The 18,250-nt window shown below is 48.8% G+C and overlaps 1 protein-coding gene across 1 annotated transcript; it reads left to right on the top strand.

Moving 5' to 3' along the window:
- Nucleotides 1-5,817: 5,817 nt before the first annotated feature.
- Nucleotides 5,818-16,619, top strand: PSMC6 (proteasome 26S subunit, ATPase 6). Its single transcript, XM_069856896.1, has 14 exons — nucleotides 5,818-5,930; nucleotides 7,066-7,145; nucleotides 7,306-7,345; nucleotides 8,476-8,528; nucleotides 9,590-9,657; nucleotides 10,073-10,187; nucleotides 10,960-11,047; nucleotides 11,202-11,263; nucleotides 11,359-11,482; nucleotides 11,812-11,873; nucleotides 12,900-13,020; nucleotides 13,111-13,191; nucleotides 15,212-15,283; nucleotides 16,145-16,619. Exons 1-14 carry the CDS (start codon nucleotides 5,846-5,848, stop codon nucleotides 16,261-16,263), a joined length of 1,170 nt encoding a protein of 389 aa, XP_069712997.1. The 5' UTR covers nucleotides 5,818-5,845; the 3' UTR covers nucleotides 16,264-16,619.
- The last annotated feature ends 1,631 nt before the right edge of the window (nucleotides 16,620-18,250 follow it).

Genomic DNA, 18,250 nt, shown 5'->3' with positions numbered 1-18,250 from the left:
CTGGAGTGATAGGATGAGGGGGAGTAGCTTTAAATTGGAAGGGGGAAAATTTAGATTAGGAAGAAATTCTTCACACTGAGGGTGGGGAGGCCCTGGCCCAGGCTGCCCAGACCAGGGGTGGCTGCCCCATCCCTGGAGGGGCTCAAGGCCAGGTTGGATGGGGCTTGGAGCCCCTGATCCAGTGGGAGGTGTCCCTGCCCGTGGTGGGGGATTGGAACTGGCTGGGCTCCAAGATAACTTCCAACCCAAGCCATTCGATGATTCTGTGATTATAATACATTTGCATAGATGTAGTTAATCACTGAGGTCTGGTTTGTTCCACCACGGGGTGGGAGAATCATTGTCTCTGAACTGCTGTAACGTCTTTCATTCTTTCAGGGACTGCAAGTGTCCTCTTGGTTAACCTTTTAGTGTGGAGACATCTCGTACAGAACATGATGGAGTTCGGCTGAAGCTCCCTGACAGCCCCAGGGGTTCCTCGGCAGGAGATGGAGGGGAGAGCAGAGCAATTATCAGCCGGAGAGGCTCTGGATGCAGAACAGATGCGAGCTCGGGGAAAACACGACTGTCTTTCACGGCAGATTTACTACCGCGGTGGGGACATCACATCAAGGCGCTTTGAAAGGCGCAGTGGTAACTGTTCCTGCTGTTACGTGCAGGCAGCGAGCGCCGTGAATGCAGCTTCTCCTCCCTCGTCTGCAGCACCGAGCTCCACAATTAATACAACGCACCCTTGAAACCCCCATGCCAAGCAGCATCTGTCGTCGTCACCTCTTTCCTGCAGAAAGCGGGAAGCCAGCAGAAGAAAATGGGGCAGAAAATGTTTGGATGAAAGGGAAAGGGTCACCAGACACCTCCCACACTTTTGCTGAGGCCTTAGAGGGCAGAAATAGAGCAGAAAGTTAGGGGTCAGTGCCCTTCATGAGCATAATAAGCAACAAGGGAGATTTAGCTTTTCTTCAAAATCAGGTTTAAATATCCACGTTGGAAAATGCTCCTGGATAATTGGAAGGAGAATGTGCCCATCTCACTCACAAACGCGCTCTGCCTGGCCATCTGCTCTGACGGCAACAAATCCTGGATTGATTTGCGTATGTGATTAATTCTGGATCGAGGGATCAGCAAGAGACAAGATTGATGCCCTGCCTCCAACTGCGAATGGGCAGTTGTTTGGTTCAGAAGTACAAAACCAATAGTTTGGCTGTTACTGGGAGAGCAGGAAAACAGACCCAGCCACTCCCTTTCCTCCTCTGATGGCCCCATCCCAGGGTCTGTGAGGACAGTTTGAGAGGAGCCACCTTTCCCTCTCCAAGAGGTGAAACAGAGCTGTTCTCATTTTAGGGAGCTCCTGCGCCTTGAATTAGAATCATAGAATCATGGAATGGTTTGGGTTGGAAGGGACCTTAAAGCCCATCCCTTTCCAACCCCCCTTCCATGGGCAGGGACACCTCCCACTGGATCAGGGGCTCCAAGCCCCATCCAGCCTGGCCTTGAACCCCTCCAGGGATGGGGCAGACACAAATTCCCTGGACAACCTGTTCCAGTGTCTCACCACTCTCATGGTGAAGGAATTCTTCCTAATGTCCAGTCTAAATCTGCCCCTCTCCAGTTTATAGCCGTTCCCCCTCGTCCTATCCCCACAAGCCTTTGTGAACAGTCCCTCCCCAGCTTTCTTGTCACCCCTTCAGGTACTGGAAAGTCACTATAAAGTCTCCTTGGAGTCTTCTCCAGGCTGAACCACCCCAACCCTCTCAGCCTGTCATTCCTATTTAATTGCTGTGTGATTCAGCCTGTCATTGCTATGCCGACGTGGCTGTTGCTCTCCTTGCTGCAGGTTATTCCAAAGGCCTGGGAGCAGCTGGCTCTGTGACATTGTCCATGTGGCAATTGGAATCATAGAATGTCCCGAGTCAGAAGGAATCCCCGAGGATCCTTGAGTCCAACTCAGTGCTGAATGAGGGATGTGAGCCAGTCACCCCCTCCCCGCTCCCTGTGCCCAGAGTCGTGGGTGGGGGAACTGGTGCTGATACAGAGATGGAGCAGGACTCAAGAACAACTAGGGAGGTGAATTTCATAGAATCTCTAGGTGAGAAAAGACCTTTGAGATCATCAACCCCAACCGTACCTGTCCACTATCAAACCAGATCCCTGAGCACCTCATCTACCCGTCCTTTAAATCCCTCCCTGGATGGGGACCCCACTGCCTCCCTGGCACCTGTGCCACTGACTGAGAACGCTTTCTGTGAAGAAATTTTTCCTGATGTCCAATCTGAACCTGCCCTGGTGCGACTTGAGGCCATTTCTAGCACCGGCAGAGCCTGGAGCTGATTTGATAACACAGAGAGTGCTGGTGAGAGCAAAGGAAGATTTGTAAGAGAATTTAGATGGAGATGAAAGCTCTTGAGATCCTACTTAGTGTGATTTAAGCATGTAAATACACGTTGGGCCTGAAGAAGCCTACTCAGGGCCATGTGGGATGTCTGTGGGAGAACAGGGAGACCAAAGCCTCCTGTGTCCCATGCTGACTTCTCATTCCCCCTCCAAGGGGCTGGTGAGGCTGCTCCTCGAATCCTGTGTTCAGTTCTGGGCCCCTCACCACAAGAAGGATGTTGAGGCTCTGGAGCGAGTCCAGAGAAGAGCAATGAAGCTGGTAAAGGGGCTGGAGAACAAGAGGAGCGGCTGAGAGAGCTGGGGGTGTTTAGCCTGGAGAAGAGGAGGCTGAGGGGAGACCTCATTGCTCTCTACAACTCCCTGGAAGGAGGTTGTGGAGAGGAGGGAGCTGGGCTCTTCTCCCAAGGGACAGGGGGCAGGACAAGAGGGAATGGCCTCAAGCTCCACCAGGGGAGGTTTAGGCTGGACATTAGGAAAAAATTCTTCACAGAAAGGGTCATTGGTCCCTGGCAGAGGCTGCCCAGGGAGGGGGTTGAGTCCCCTTCCCTGGAGGGGTTTAAGGGATGGGTGGACGAGGTGCTGAGGGACATGGGTTAGTGATTGATGGGAATGGTTGGACTCGATGGTCCGGTGGGTCTCTTCCAACCTGGTTATTCTGTGATTCTATGAAATCTCTAAGTGTGCTGCGGATCCACCGGGGACTGCAAGAGCTGCTGGGGACAACGCGAGGTTGTGACAACTGGGCTGTGTCTTCTGGCTCTTAACAGGACACCCGGCTCTCAACAGCTGCTTCTTTTTTGCTACAAGGCAGAAGTCCCGTGTGTCCTCCCTGCTTTTGGGCACACATGGTGGTGATGTTCCATCTGACAGAGAACTGGATGCCTCATTTATCCCAGTAGCTGCCTGGACTCTACCTTAATTCAATGTTTCCACCACGTCCAGCAGTGATGGGGTTTCTGCTGAAACGATTAGCAGTGAAATAACAAACAAGGGAGACTTTTTAGGTGGTGCCATTTGGTATGAGATGTAACACCAGCTTAAAACACTGCCAGGGGGTTCCAGCTTCCATTTATTCAGGCTGATATCACTTTACTGGTTGATATTTGGGTCAGAATGTGAAGTGTGCCCAGAGCAGTGGTGGCTGCCCCATCCCTGGAGGGGTTCAAGGCCAGGTTGGATGGGGCTTGGAGCCCCTGATCCAGTGGGAGGTGTCCCTGCCCAGGGCAGGGGTGGCACTGGATGGGCTTTGAGGTCCCTTCCAACCCAAACCATTCCATGATTCTGTGGTTTGGGTAACGGAGAATGTTTTGGGGAAATCCCGCTCTCCCTTTGTCAAGGAGCTGCTGAATCCTGGCACACATCATAAAACGGTTCTGGAAAACACAGTTCCCGGTCCCTGTGCCTGATCACACGCTGGATTTGTGCCGTGAGGTCAGAATTGAACAGCCAGCCATGAAGAGCAGCTCTGCCCAGCAAGAAAAAAATCCTGTTGTTGAAAAGACAGGTTGAGTGTTTGGGATTTGGCCGGTGAAAAGAAAACCGTCGCCATCTGACAGAGAACGTCGGGGGATTGAGGCCACGGGTGGATTCCGTAATGAGATGCGGGAGACGCCTGGCAGCATCTGGTTTCAAAGCGGAGTTTTAAATGCGACTGTTGTTTCTCTCAAGAGTCAATTCCCTGTGTAAAGGGATTTATAGCCTTAATTTGTTTGTGTGGTCACCCCCCTAATGGTAGAAACTAAACAGATGAGTTAATTAACGCAACAGGATGCGGTTCAGAAGGGAAGTTGATGCGCCTGCAAGTCCAGGGCTTTTTCCATCCTGGTGATCAACAATGGTTCAGTGCAGCAGCAATTCTCCATCCTGCATTTCAAAGGTCGTAGAATCATAGAATAGTTTGGGTTGGAAGGGATCTTAAAGCCCATCCAGTTCCAACCCCCCGCCACGGGCAGGGGCACCTATACACACTATAGACATAGCTATACACACCTACAGTCACCCATACACACCTATATACACACCCATACACAGTTATAGACACATCTGTACGCACCTACAGACACCTATAGACACCTACAGATACTCATACACACTTATAGACACACCTATACATACCTACAGACACTCATACATACCTACAGACACCTATAGACACCCATATACACCTACAGATATTCATACACACTTACAGGCACACCTATACATACCTACAGACATCCATACACACTCATACACACCTACAGACTCACAAACACACCTACAGATTCACATACACACCTACAGACACCTACAGACACCCATACACACCTAAAGATACCCATACACACTTATAGACTCACCTATACATACCTACAGACACCCATGCACACCTATAGGCACCCATACACACGTATATACACCCCCATACACACCTACAGACACTCATACGCACCCATACACACATATACACACATCCATACACACCTACAGACACCCATACACACCTACAGACACCTATAGGCACCCATACACACCTATATACACCCCCATACCCACCTACAGACACCTGTAGTCACCCATACACACGTATATACACCCCCATACACACCTACAGACACCTGTAGTCACCCATACACACGTATATACACACATCCATACACAACTACAGACACCTATAGGCACCCATACACACCTATATACACCCCCATACCCACCTACAGACACCTATAGCCACCCATACACACCTATATACACCCCCATACCCACCTACAGACACCTATAGCCACCCATACACACCTATATACACCCCCATACCCACCTACAGACACCTATAGCCACCCATACACACATATATACACACCCATACCCACCTACAAACACCTATACGCACCCATACACATGTATATACACACCCATACCCACCTACAGACACCTATAGCCATGCATACACACCTATATACACACCCATACACACCTACAGACACCCATACGCACCCATACACATGTATATACACACCCATACATACCTACAGACACCTATAGCCACCCATACACACGTATATACACCCCCATACCCACCTACAGACACCTATATGCATCCATACACACATATATACACACCCATGCCCACCTACAGACACCTATATGCATCCATACACACCTATATACACACCCATACACACCTACAGACACCCATACGCACCTATAGACACCCATACACACCCATACACACGTATATACACACCCATTCACACCCATGGGCGCTGCAGGGGGCGCTCTGCCCCTCCGCTGCGGCAGGGGGCGCTGTGAGATCTGCGGGCTCTGCAGGGAGAGCTCTACCCCCCGCGGCGATAGGGGGCGCTGCAGGGAGCGCTCTGCCCCTCCGCTGCGGCAGGGGGCGCTGCGGGCGGACGGTGGCGCCGCTCTGCCCGCCCCTTCCCTTGTCGCTGTCTCCCGGCGAGCCCCGCGCGCGGCCATGGCGGACCCGCGGGACAAGGCGCTGCAGGATTACCGCAAGAAGCTGCTGGAGCACAAGGAGATCGATGGGCGCCTCAAGGAGTGTGAGCGGCGCGGGGAGGGGAGGGCGGCGGCGGGGAGGCCGCACCGGGGCCCGCGGGACCGGCGGGGAGCGGCGGGGGAGGAGCCCGGCGGACGCGCTTCGTCATGGGGGGGGAAGGGCGGGAATGGGGGGTGAGGGGAGGGAGGGGGGGAAGGGAGAGCGAGGGGTAAAGGGGGAATGAGGGGCTGAGGGGGAGAAGGGGGAATGAGGGGCTGAGGGGGTTGAGGGGGAGAAGGGGGAATGTGGGGCTGAAGGGGAAAAGGGGGAGACGTGGGGACGTGGGGCTGAGGGGGAGATGGGGGGACGTGGGGCTGAGGGGGAAAGGGGAATGTGGGGCTGAGGGGAGGAAAGAGGAGAAGGGGGAATGTGGGAAGAGGGTTGGGGGAAAGTGGGAATGTGGGATTGAGGGGAAGGGGTGGGGGTAAGAGGAGGAGATAAAGGGAAGGCTAAGGAGGGGAAGAGGGGGCTGAGGGAAGGAGGGGGGGAAGGGGAGAAGGAGGGGAATGGGGGACTGAGGGGTGGAAGAGGGTCTGAAGGGAGGTGGGAGGTAAGGGAGGAAGCGGGGGCTGAGAGGGGAGGGAGGGAGTTGGAGAGAGGGGTAAGGAGGGGTCTGAGGGGAGGGGGAAGGGGGCTGAGGAGGGGAGGGAGGGGCTGAATGGAGAGTGGGAGGGTGGTAGAGAGAGAAAAGGGGTGAGAAGAAGGGAGAGGTAAAGAGGGGGTTGAGAGGAGGAAGAGGGGCTGAGGGATTGGGGAGGAGAGACATAAAGCTGGGCGATTCTCTTTTCTCAGCCTTTTCTCTGGGAAGTTTTTCTATCACCTTTTTCTTTCCCAGTTATTCTGTCATCCGGCAGTAACATATCCCCCCTGGCAAATTTCGGTGCCGTATAAGGCACTGATACCTTTGGATCTGAGATTTTTAAATTCCAAACTGGGCTTCTGGCTGCCTTCTGCAGTGTTTTCACTGATCAGAGGAGGCTGTGCAGGCCCTGGAGCGGCCGAGCAGGGGCTCTGCTGTGCCTGCAGGAGGGTGGCTCCTGGGGGACGCAGCTCTGCCACTGCCTGCTGCTTTTGTGCCTGGTCTGAAGTTACAGTTGGATTGAATGTTAGCAAAGCCCTCTGTTGCTTTCCTTTTCTAGTAAGGGAACAGCTGAAAGAGCTCACCAAGCAATATGAAAAGTCGGAAAATGATCTCAAGGCCTTGCAGAGCGTCGGGCAGGTGAGAGAAATGAGGTTGTAGCAGCCTGTTGGGGTGGCAAGCAGCTTGAACTAGGAGAAAGGATTTCAGTGGTGGCAGTCATCTCTTGTGTCCTCGAACTCCTCTTAAATGTTTTGCTCTGATTGATCAGTAGGCTAGTATCGTATTTATTCTTTTCCAGATTGTTGGCGAGGTTCTTAAGCAGCTGACAGAAGAGAAATGTAAGTATGCTGGAGTGTTTTGTGCTTGGAAATCTTTCAGATAAGCTTTGTAATTCAAATTTGGCTAAGAGTTTGGAGGAGTAAAGAATCAGTGTGTTGGTGAACACTTCTGGGAGGAGGTGTTGATCTGCTGGAGGGCAGGGAGGCTCTACAGAGGGATCTGGACAGGTTAGGTCTGTGGGCTGAGAACAAGGACTTGAGGTTCAACAAGACCAAATGCCGAGTCCTGCACTTGGGGCACAACAACCCCATGCAGCTCCAGGCTTGGGGAAGAGTGGCTGGAAAGCTGCCTGGAGGAGAAGGACCTGGGGATGTTGGTTGAACATGAGCCAGCAGTGTGCCCAGGTGGCCAAGAAGGCCAATGGCATCTTGGCTTGGGTCAGAAACGGCGTGGCCAGCAGGGCCAGGGAGGATATTCTCTCTCTGTACTTGGCACTGGTGAGGCTGCACCTTGAATCCTGTGTTCGGTTTTGGGTCCCTCACTCCAAGAAGGACATTGAGGGGCTGGAGCATGTCTGGAGAAGGGAATGGAGCTGGTGAAGGGGCTGGAGAACAAGCCGTATGAGAAGCGGCTGAGGAACCTGGGGCTGTTTATCCTGGAGAAGAGGAGACTGAGGGGAAACCTCATCACTGCCTGAAAGGAGGTTGTGATGAGGTGCATGTTGGTCTCTTCTCCCAAATGACAGGCAATAGGAGGAGATAAAATGGCCTCAAGTTGCATCAGGGGAGGCTTAGATTGGACGTTAGGAAAAATTTCTTTACTGAAAGGGTTCTCAGGCCCTGGCAGAGGCTGCCCAGGGAGGTGGTGGAGTCCCCATCCCTGCAGGGGTTTAAAAGACAGTAGCTGAAGTGCTCAGGGATCTGGTTTAGTAGTGGACAGGAAGGGTTGGGCTCAATGGACTCGAAGGTCTTTTCCAACCAAATGACTCCATGATTCTATGATTTAGATAAAAATATGTAAATAATAAATAAATGTATTATTATATTATTTTGAAGTAGATATATAAATTGTATATATATAATATATAAGTAACGCATACTGGAAACTTGGAGGCATAATTCGGAGCAATGAATCAAGGAAATCTGGTTGGTTTTTGAGTTGTTTTTTTTTTTTTTGTTCTTCTCTCTAGTTATCGTGAAGGCCACAAATGGACCAAGATACGTGGTTGGCTGTCGTCGCCAGGTAGCTGATTTCTTTGAATATTCATTAAAAGTTTGCCGTGGCCTGGAATGTTGGCACTGCTTTTGGTAAACTGGGTTCTAAGTTGGATTCAGTATTTCCTTCTTTAAGCTGGATATTCCTGTTTGATACTGGTATCTGCTTGCCTTCTTCTTTTGTAGCAAAGCAGTCCAGAGCATTCCTGGAACATTCTTTGTGTTTTATTCTTTTCATTGAGCTGGAACTCTGTCTTTCTGTCTGATTTTGAACTCCCTGAAAACTGATCATCGTGGTGAAAATTATTAATACTAATCATCGTGGTGAAAATTATTAATACTAATCATCGTGGTGAAAATTATTAATACTAATCATCGTGGTGAAGATTATTAATAGAGTGACCTGAGTTGGAAGGGACCCACAAGTCCTTGGAAGCAGTTCTTGACATCCTTGTTGTTCAGATACTGTGTTAGTAAAGCTCAGAATAAACAGGTTTCATATTATTCAAAAGGGGATTTAAAACCTTTATGTAATCTCTGTGATGGTTGTTGGAGGCTGCGTTGTGTGAAATGCGAGACTGCTCTCTGCACCAGGTTTCTTAACAACAGGGTGAGAAATGCAAGTGATTTGTGTTAATCCTGCAGAATTTGGCAGGGTGTGCTGGAACAGGACTGCCGATGTCTTTCAAAACTTCGTAAAACTGGAGCCAGCAGGGAAAAGCTACTGGTGAGGCAGATGAGGTAAAAGGTAGCAAAGGAATAACAACTGGAACAGCTGGCTGAAGGTGGAGATATCACTGGATAGGTGAACACGTGGCAAGGATGGAAGGCTTGGAGAAAATAGATTAAGGACATCTATTCACTCTTTTCAGCAGTCCAGAAATGAGAAAGCTGTTGGGACAAGTGGACGAGGCTCTTAGGGGGCATGGTTTAGTGTTTGATAGGAGCAGTTGGACTCAATGATCCAATGGGTCTTTTCCAACCTGGTGATTCTATGAGCAAAGAGCGCAAACTGCAGGAAACATCTTGGCTGAAAGCAGGCGTTGTCTGGGAACGTGGTTCTAACGGAAACGCTTTCTTTGCAACCAGCTTGACAAAAGTAAGCTGAAGCCGGGGACGAGAGTTGCTCTGGATATGACCACGCTGACTATTATGAGGTAGGTTTCTGCTCTTCCGTTTATCTTGTAAAAGGGGAAAAATAGCGAGCTGAGTAGGTTGTACAGGGATTTGACAAATTGGTTCTATCATGGTTTGTAAATGTTTTCTGCAGAGCTGTGCTTAAGTAAGGACAGTTACTTTGAGATAAGACTTAGGTGTCTGTTATGTATGGTTTAAAAAGAAGCTGGTTGGTCTTTAAAAAATATAATCCAGTTGCAACTCAGCATTTTGAGCAGGTTTTGTTTGGTTTAAAACTTGAAAAAGTTTGCTAGGTTTGGGGTTTATTCAGGTTTTTTCAAAGTTATCAAGGTGAAAGGAGAAGATATAGTTTTCATACCTGCTCTAAAATGTCTTGCAATAACTCTATGCAAGACTCTGTGCAGTGAGAAGTGTCTATTCAACTCTTCATTGCAGGTATTTGCCAAGGGAGGTGGATCCGCTGGTTTACAACATGTCTCATGAAGATCCAGGGGATGTTTCCTATTCTGAGATCGGAGGATTGTCAGAACAAATCAGAGAGCTGCGAGAGGTATCCAGTATCTCAAAACCACTTGACAATACATTCTGAGTGAAGTTTTTCAGTGCAAAAAGTCTCACTGAGGTTTATCCTCAACTATTGTGCTGGGGGATGTGAAGCTCAGCATGAGCTGGCAGTGTGCGCTCACAGCCCAGAAGATCAACCATGTTCTGGGCTGCATCTAAAGAAGTGTGGCCAGCAGGGCGAGGGAGGGGATTCTCTCCCTCTGCTCCTCTCTCCTGAGACTCCACCTAGAGTCCTGTGTCCACTTCTGGAATACCCAGCATAAGAAGGAGATGGAGCTGTTGTAATGGGTCTAGAGGAGGCCACTGAGGTGATCCAAGGGCTGAAGCACCTCTGCTATGAGGACAGGCTGAGAGAGTTCGGGTTGTTCAGCCTGGAGAAGAGAAGGCTCCAAGGAAACCTTAGAGAAGCCTTGCGGTACCTGAAGGGGCTCTGGGAAAGCTGGGGAGTGGCTCTTTACAAGGGCCTGGAGTGATAGGATGTCGGGGAAGGTTTATGTGAGACATTAAGAAGGAATTCTTCGTGATGAGGGTGGGAAGGTCCTAGAACAGGTTGCCCAGGGAAGCGGTGGCTGCCCCATCCCTGGAGGTGTTCAAGACCAGGTTGGATGGGGCTTGGAGCCCCTGATCCAGTGGGAGGTGTCCCTGCCCAGGGCAGGGAGTGGGACAGGATAGGCTTTAAAGTCCCTTCCAACCCAACCCATTCTATGATTCCATGAGTTGATAACTCAGAGTCTCAGTTTGTTTCTGTCTCTTGACAGGTAATAGAATTGCCACTGACTAACCCAGAGTTATTCCAACGTGTGGGAATTATCCCTCCAAAAGGCTGCTTGCTCTATGGTCCCCCCGGTGAGTCTCATGAGAGAGTAGCGAATGCTTTGTCGTCAGTCTCAAACTGTGGCAGCTGCCTTGCTTGTTTCTTTTTAATTTCTCTCTTTTTTGAAGTTGCTAGGGTGCCGTGTCCGTTTACTGGTTAAACAGCTTCAATCTCTTCTCTGTCCAGGTACAGGGAAAACACTTTTGGCAAGAGCTGTCGCCAGCCAGCTTGATTGCAACTTCTTAAAGGTAATGGGATTTCACTCTGACACTCACACATCCACACGTCCGTAGTCTGTTTGCACTCCAATCTCTTCACTTGTGTGTTCTTTGTCTTCCAAAAGGTGGTTTCAAGTTCCATAGTGGACAAGTACATCGGTGAAAGCGCTCGACTGATCCGAGAGATGTTCAATTATGCCAGAGATCATCAGCCGTGCATCATCTTCATGGATGAGATAGACGCCATCGGTAAGATGGACAGCCAGATTCTCCTTTTAATGCTGAAATTGCCTATAAAGCTAGAGTCTGGCTTCTCCAAGGAGAGCTTGTGCTTGTTCCTTCAGAAGAAACAACAGGGCAGGCAGTTCAGCTTCCTCCTGGAGCTTTTACAGCTAGTGTAGAGCCATTCCAGTTTGTATTTGGCTTGGATTTTTTTGCCTGAAAGAAAAAGCATTTTAAAGTATGTGTGTTTAAATCTTTAAACAACCCCCCCTTTTCCTCATTTTAAAAGGGGCACCTAACAGTCTTCAAACTTAGTATTATAAAGTGCTGTAACTGGGGATTCTGATGTGCTGCAGGTGGTCGTCGTTTTTCTGAAGGCACCTCAGCAGACAGAGAAATCCAGAGGACTCTGATGGAGGTGAGTGGTTAAACCCTGCCCGAGTACTGTGCAGTCCTTATCGAATAAGAATGCAGGTGTGAGCAGTTTGCTCTGGTCTGGGTTGGTAGAACTTGTCTGAGCTAATAAACTAAATGTCAAGCTGGTGCTGCTTTTGCAAAAAGCTTCATGTCCTGATGACTTGGCCATGAGTTCAACTTGGAGACCGATTGAAAGAATCTTTAAAATGACTAAAATGATTTGGGGGTCTTTTCTCTTTCCACGGTGACTTGACTTTGCTGCTGCTTATTGTGTCTTCGTGAAGGTGTGGAGGGCTTCCTCCTCCTTAAAATGGGGAGAGCCGTGTTTGTCTCCTCATCCCAAAGATGCTCTGTGAATTTTTAGAACTGTTATGGTTTGATTTTCAAAATCAGGAGAAGTAGTTGTGTTTCTTTGTTTCTCTGCTAATTGCCTGGGTAAACTGGGTTGTGTGAAGGGAATTTTAGAAGCGCTGATGACAATTAGGAGTTCTGAAGCTACTGGGAAACTTCGTTGGCCTGAGTTTGCAAACACTTTGCGCGATTCCAAAGAACATGTCTGCCTTGCATGAAGAATTCAATCACTGTGATCAAATAGCAAGTACTTTGAATATTCACAATGAAGTGTCTCTATAAGCATGTATTAGTATTCTAGAGGCCATTCTCCGAGTCTAACTTGAATGTCACAGACTTAGCTCAGTACAATAAAATTGTGTCAGCCGGCTGCTGGCTCCTTTCGTACTTGCACCCTTTTCCTTGCCTTCTTGTCTTGGCTGAGTCTTTCACGTCAGAGCTCTGCTTCGCTCTGGATCTTTTTCTCTGGGCAAAGCATTCCCAGTCTCTCCCTCACGCTCTCCTTTATTGCCTGCAGAACATACAGGGAGCTGTGGCCTTTCATGAGAAGGTTGAAGCGCTTTTTTTTCAGATCCGTCTTGATTGCTTTTAGGTCTTGATTAAAATACGTAGGCAGAAAACAAGTCACAGTAGAAGGTTCAGGGTTATTTAAAGCCAAACTGCTGTTTCCCATTAGTTATTGAATCAGATGGATGGATTCGATACCCTGCACAGAGTTAAAATGATCATGGCTACTAACAGACCCGACACGCTGGATCCTGCGCTCCTGCGGCCTGGAAGACTGGATAGAAAAATCCGTGAGTTACTGCTTCACAGTGGCTGGAAGGAGATTATTATCCCTAGGAGTTGTGCTTTTCTGTTTTTATTAAAGCTGCAATTCTTTCCAGATATTGATCTACCAAATGAACAAGCCAGATTGGACATCTTGAAAATTCATGCAGGTCCCATCACTAAACATGGTGAAATAGGTAAGTAGGAAGCCACCTGGTTATCTTTCCTGTTGGAACGGGTGCAGAGGAGGCTACAAAGATCATCTGGGCACCTCCCATAAAAGGACAGGTTGAGAGAGTTGGAGTTGTTCAGCCTGGAGAAGAGACAGCCCCAAGGAGACCTTATAGTGACTTTCCAGTATCTGAAGGGGCTCCAAGACCTTTGAGGTCATCAGGCCCAACCATAGCCCTCTTCTGGAGCTGTTCCAGCAGTTCCATATCCCTCTTATGTCGGGGGTTCTAGAACTGGATGCAGGACTCCAGGTATCTTTGGCCACTGGAGTGGAATTGGGGTAGGATCATTTCTTTACACCATTTAGCAAGGTGAGCTGTCAGATGGGTACTTGCTACGTTTCTGAATGTGGTGCGAGAAGGCTGCAATGCTCAGCTTTGGTATCCAGAACTTATCATCTAGGTGGGGTGTGAATTGCATTCAAATCCCAAGGTAATGATCTGTTCCAGCACCAGATTCTCCTGCGCTTGTCCTGGTGTCTATAGAAGACCCTGCTCTGACAGACTTTGCAATGTTCAAAGTTACTTAATCTCCTCACCTTTAGTTTCTGCTTCCCAATTACAGGGAGACTTGTTTATAACATATTGTGCTATATGAAATTAAAATAAAGGTGAAGAATTCCTAATCTTTGGGGGAGGGGTGGGGGGAAGGCAGGGGGAGAGAGGGGTTTCCTAAGGTAAAAATTGCCAGCTCAAGTGTTTTGAATTTCATAGAATCATAGAATCACCAGGTTGGAAGAGACCCACGGGATCATCGAGTCCAACCATTCCCATCAATCACTAACCCATGTTAAACCCCTCCAGGGAAGGTGACTCAACCCCCTCCCTGGGCAGCCTCTGCCAGGGACCAGTGGCCCTTTCCGTGAAAATTTTTTTCCTAATGTCCAGCCTAAACCCCCTGGCGGAGCTTGAGGCCATTCCCTCTCGTCCTGTCCCCTGTCCCTTGGGAGAAGAGCCCAGCTCCCTCCTGTCCACAACCTCCTTTCAGGTAGTTGTAGAGAGCAATGAGGTCTCCCCTCAGCCTCCTCGTCTCCAGGCTAAACACCCCCAGCTCTCTCAGCCGCTCCTCATGTTCTCCAGCCCCTTCCCCAGCTTTGTTGCTCTTCTCTGGACTCTCTCCAGAGCCTCAACATCCTTCTTGTGGTGAGGGGCCCAGAACTGACCCCAGGATTCGAGGAGCGGTCTCACCAGTGCCGAGTCCAGAGGGAGAAGAACCTCCCTGGCCCTGCTGGCCACGCCGTTTCTGATCCAAGCCAAGATGCCATTGGCCTTCTTGGCCACCTGGGCCACTGCTGGCTCACGTTCAGTCGCTGTCAACCAACACCCCCAGGTCCCTCTCCTCCAGGCAGTTTCCAGCCAGACTTCTCCTAGTCTGTAGCTGTTCAGGGTTGTTGTGCCCCAAGTGCAGGACCCGGCATTTGGCCTTGTTAAACCTCATCCCATTGGTCTCAGCCCAGCGGTCCAGCCTGTTCAGATTTCCTAATAAACACCCTTGCAAAAATCAGAACTTGCTGGGGGCTCAGCAGGCAGCCAGTGTTTTAGAAATCGACTCCAGAACCTATGACCATGGCCATGTTATTAGTAAATACCTGTCGATAAAATACCAAGCTTAGATAGCAAGATGTTAAATGCAGCTGTTATAAATGGAGAGGAAGTGAGTTGTAATCACTTGGAGATGAGTTTTCTGGTTTTCCATCATTTTAAATGATAAGATGGTTGATAAGGTCATTGATGGAGCTTTTCTTGCATTTTATGATGATGCTTGTAAGCTCAATTTAGTAACTTTGGGATTTAATTCCATAATGTGAGCTTTTGGCTGCAATGAAAGGGGTGAGGCAGCTGAAGACTGCAGTCAATTTAATGTCTCATGGGCATCTGTTTGCACTGAAATCAAAGCATTTCTTTGTTACCTGGAGATGTATTTCCTTGGCATCTGGAACAGGAAGTGTGAATATATTTCTAACTGGCATTCGTGTTTCATTTACAGATTATGAAGCAATTGTGAAGCTTTCAGATGGCTTCAATGGCGCAGACCTGAGAAACGTCTGCACCGAAGCAGGTATCTCCTTACCTCCTCATTTCTGTGTGCTAAATCTTGGTAACATGCTAAACGTGTGAGCTGTTTCTCTCATACTTCTGTCCATGGATCAAGAGGTCAAAAGTGTTCGGCGTGTGTTTGCTGATGCTTTTCGTGTTCAGTTCCAAAGGGCTGCGTATTCTACAGCCTGTCTGGTGCCTCTGGACTGCTGAGTATAAGCAGCAGCTGGGTGATGGGCCCTGAGGCCTTGGTGGAACAACTTGAACAAACTCTCTCTTCTTTTTTCCGTGTTTTCTTATGACCTATACGGTCATGCAGAGCTTCATTCCTTACGTCCTCCCTCTCAGGCTACAGACAAGTAGATTTATGGATAAACCAGCTAGGAGCATGATGTGGTTTAACTCCAGGTGGGAACCAAGCAACACTCGCTTACTGCCCCCCTACAGTGGGATGGCAAGGAGAAAACCAAACCAAACTCATGGCTTGAGATAAAGAGAATCTAATAGGGCAGCAAAAAGGAGAGAGAATAATATTAGAATGTACAAAACAGGTGATGCACAACGCAATTGCTCACCACGTGGTGGCCGATGCCCAGTCTGTCCCACCCCTGGGACCTATTTTACGCTTCTTTCTCTTGAATACCGAGGGTTTGCTGAATAACACAGTAAATACACGCTCATAGCTTAAAACAATTGACACATTTCTTGGTGATCACCTAATTCAGAAGGGTGATTTCCTGGAAGTTTACTCTTCTTCCCAACATCCAAGGCATAGAGACAGTGTAACTTGGATCCATTTGAGTGAATCTTCAAGCACTGTCTTCTCCGTGCCGTTGCTGCAAGCAGCACAGACTTATTCTTGCTGTTGAATTGTTCTTCCCAGGTATGTTTGCGATCCGTGCCGATCATGACTTTGTAGTTCAGGAAGACTTCATGAAAGCTGTTAGAAAAGTGGCTGATTCGAAGAAGCTCGAGTCCAAGCTTGACTACAAACCTGTTTAAATTAACTGTATAATCTGTGATTGACTGCACGCGTCGTACTGGGTTAATGCATAAAAAGAGATAAATAGCGTACCTTTTCATTATCATTTACGGTGTTTGTGTGTCATGTAGCTAGGAATTTGGTAACGCTGGTTGCAGTCAGTTGTTTTCTGTTCATTTCTGAAATAATAATATTCATCACAGCACCGGTTAAGTACAATGTGTGGAGCTGTGTTCTCTTAACTGTGGAGTCAATTTACAAATGTGCCTGAAGGGGGTAGTGGATTTTAAGAAAGTCACTTTGTTTCTTGACTTTTATATCAGTGAATTTCCTTTCCCCAAGCAGTTTATGAATAAAACTTGTTTAAATTGGCTTATCCTGGTGTGCCTTCTCTGGAACTCTTAAAAAGAGAATTGAATTCTCTGTCTTCAGTGCTCGAAGAGCAACTTCTCTCTGGCGTAGGGGTTGTGTTGGGTGGAACTGAGTGGGCTTTGAGGTCCCTTCCTACCCAAACTATTCTATGATTCTTTGATTTCAGTTGCTCTATCATGACAGAACTGTCTGATATCCTTCCCACTTGTGCTGCTTTAGACACGCAGAGTGGTGTCCTGATACTTCTGGAGCTCCTGACGGGGCTTTGCCTGTGCACCTTTTGAGGCTGGAATTTGGCTGTATCAGGTTGTCTTTCACGTATTAACAGAATAGTTTGGGTTGGAAATGACCTATAAGATGATTGAGTCCAACCATCAGTCCGGCTCTATGAAGTCCACCACTAGACCGTGTCTCCAAGTGTGACTTCCTGGGAGTTGGCTGCTGAAACTGCCGGAACAATCATTGGAAGGGAAAGAAAACCACAGGGGTGAAGGTGTTGGTGTCCTTAAGGGCATGTGTTACTGCCTTATTTTTGTTTTCCAGTCAGTTCTACCTGGAAGGGATGTGCATGCAGCTTGGCTACTTCTAATTATCCTAACGGGATTAGGCTGCGCATGCTCAACTGCCAGACACGTCTGTTATAGATTAAGTCCAGATTTGCCAGGGAATACCCCACTTGAGAATCTCCCTGGCAGGTTGATGCTATGGTTATATTTTTTCCCCTATCCCTATGAAACCAAACAGGCAGCACAAGGAGCTGGAACTGGAGAGGCAGCAATATTTCCATGTTCACATGGGTAATGGTTGTTACAGGCCTCTTGTCTGGTTAGTATGGAAACCTTCCTGTCCTGATGGAGTGTAAAGATGCTAATCCCAGTTTCAGTAATATAGAATAGTTTGGGTTGGGAGGGAGCTTAAAGATCATATAGTTCCAACCCCCCTGCCAAGGGCAGGGACACCTCCCACTGGATCAGGGGCTCCAAGCCCCATCCAACCTGGCCTTGAACCCCTCCAGGGATGGGGCAGCCACAACTTCCTTGTGACAGTGTCTCACTACTCTCATGGTGAGGAAATTCTTCCTAATGTCTAGATTAAATCTGCCCCTTTCCAGTTTATAGCCATTCCCCCATATCCCGTCACAAGCCTTTATGAATAGTCTCTCTCCAGCTTTCTTGTAGCCCCTTTCAGGTACTGGAAGGTCTCTAGAAGTTCTCCCCGCAGCCTTCTCCAGGCTGAACAACCCCAACTCTCTCAGACTGTCCTCATAGCAGAGCTGCTCCAGCCCTTGGATCATCTTTATGGCTTCCTCTTGACCCGTTCCAACTGTTCCATCTCCTCCTTACATTGAGGATGCTAGAACTGGACACAGGACTCCCGACGAGGTCTCAAAATATGGGATGTCCTGAGTTGGAAGACACCCACAAGGATCAAGTCAGCTTGGTCGTGTTCAGGCACTAGAGGAGAGGAGACTGAGGGAGAACTTCATCGGCCGTTACTGCTTCCTCACAAGGGGAGGAGGAGGAGGCAGGTGCTGAGCTGCTTCGGAGCTGTTCCAGAGCTCCACCACCCTCTGGGGGAAGAACCTTTCCCTAATGTCCAACCTAACCCTCCCCTGGCACATCTTCCTGCCATTCC

This window comes from Phaenicophaeus curvirostris, chromosome 5, assembly GCF_032191515.1.
Source record: "Phaenicophaeus curvirostris isolate KB17595 chromosome 5, BPBGC_Pcur_1.0, whole genome shotgun sequence".
In the NCBI taxonomy this organism is placed as follows: Eukaryota; Metazoa; Chordata; class Aves; order Cuculiformes; family Cuculidae; genus Phaenicophaeus; species Phaenicophaeus curvirostris.
Note: the sequence above shows the minus strand (reverse complement) of the source record. Positions and strands in the feature narration are given on the sequence as shown.

What these genes read in the sequence shown, in the direction of transcription:
- PSMC6 (XM_069856896.1), top strand. Translation starts at nt 5,846, where the DNA reads ATGGCGGACCCGCGGGACAAGGCGCTGCAGGATTACCGCAAGAAGCTG. An exon ending in CACTAAACATGGTGAAATAG is followed by an intron (nt 13,192 to 15,211) that starts GTAAGTAGGAAG and finishes TTTCATTTACAG; the next exon opens with ATTATGAAGCAATTGTGAAG. An exon ending in AAACGTCTGCACCGAAGCAG is followed by an intron (nt 15,284 to 16,144) that starts GTATCTCCTTAC and finishes TGTTCTTCCCAG; the next exon opens with GTATGTTTGCGATCCGTGCC.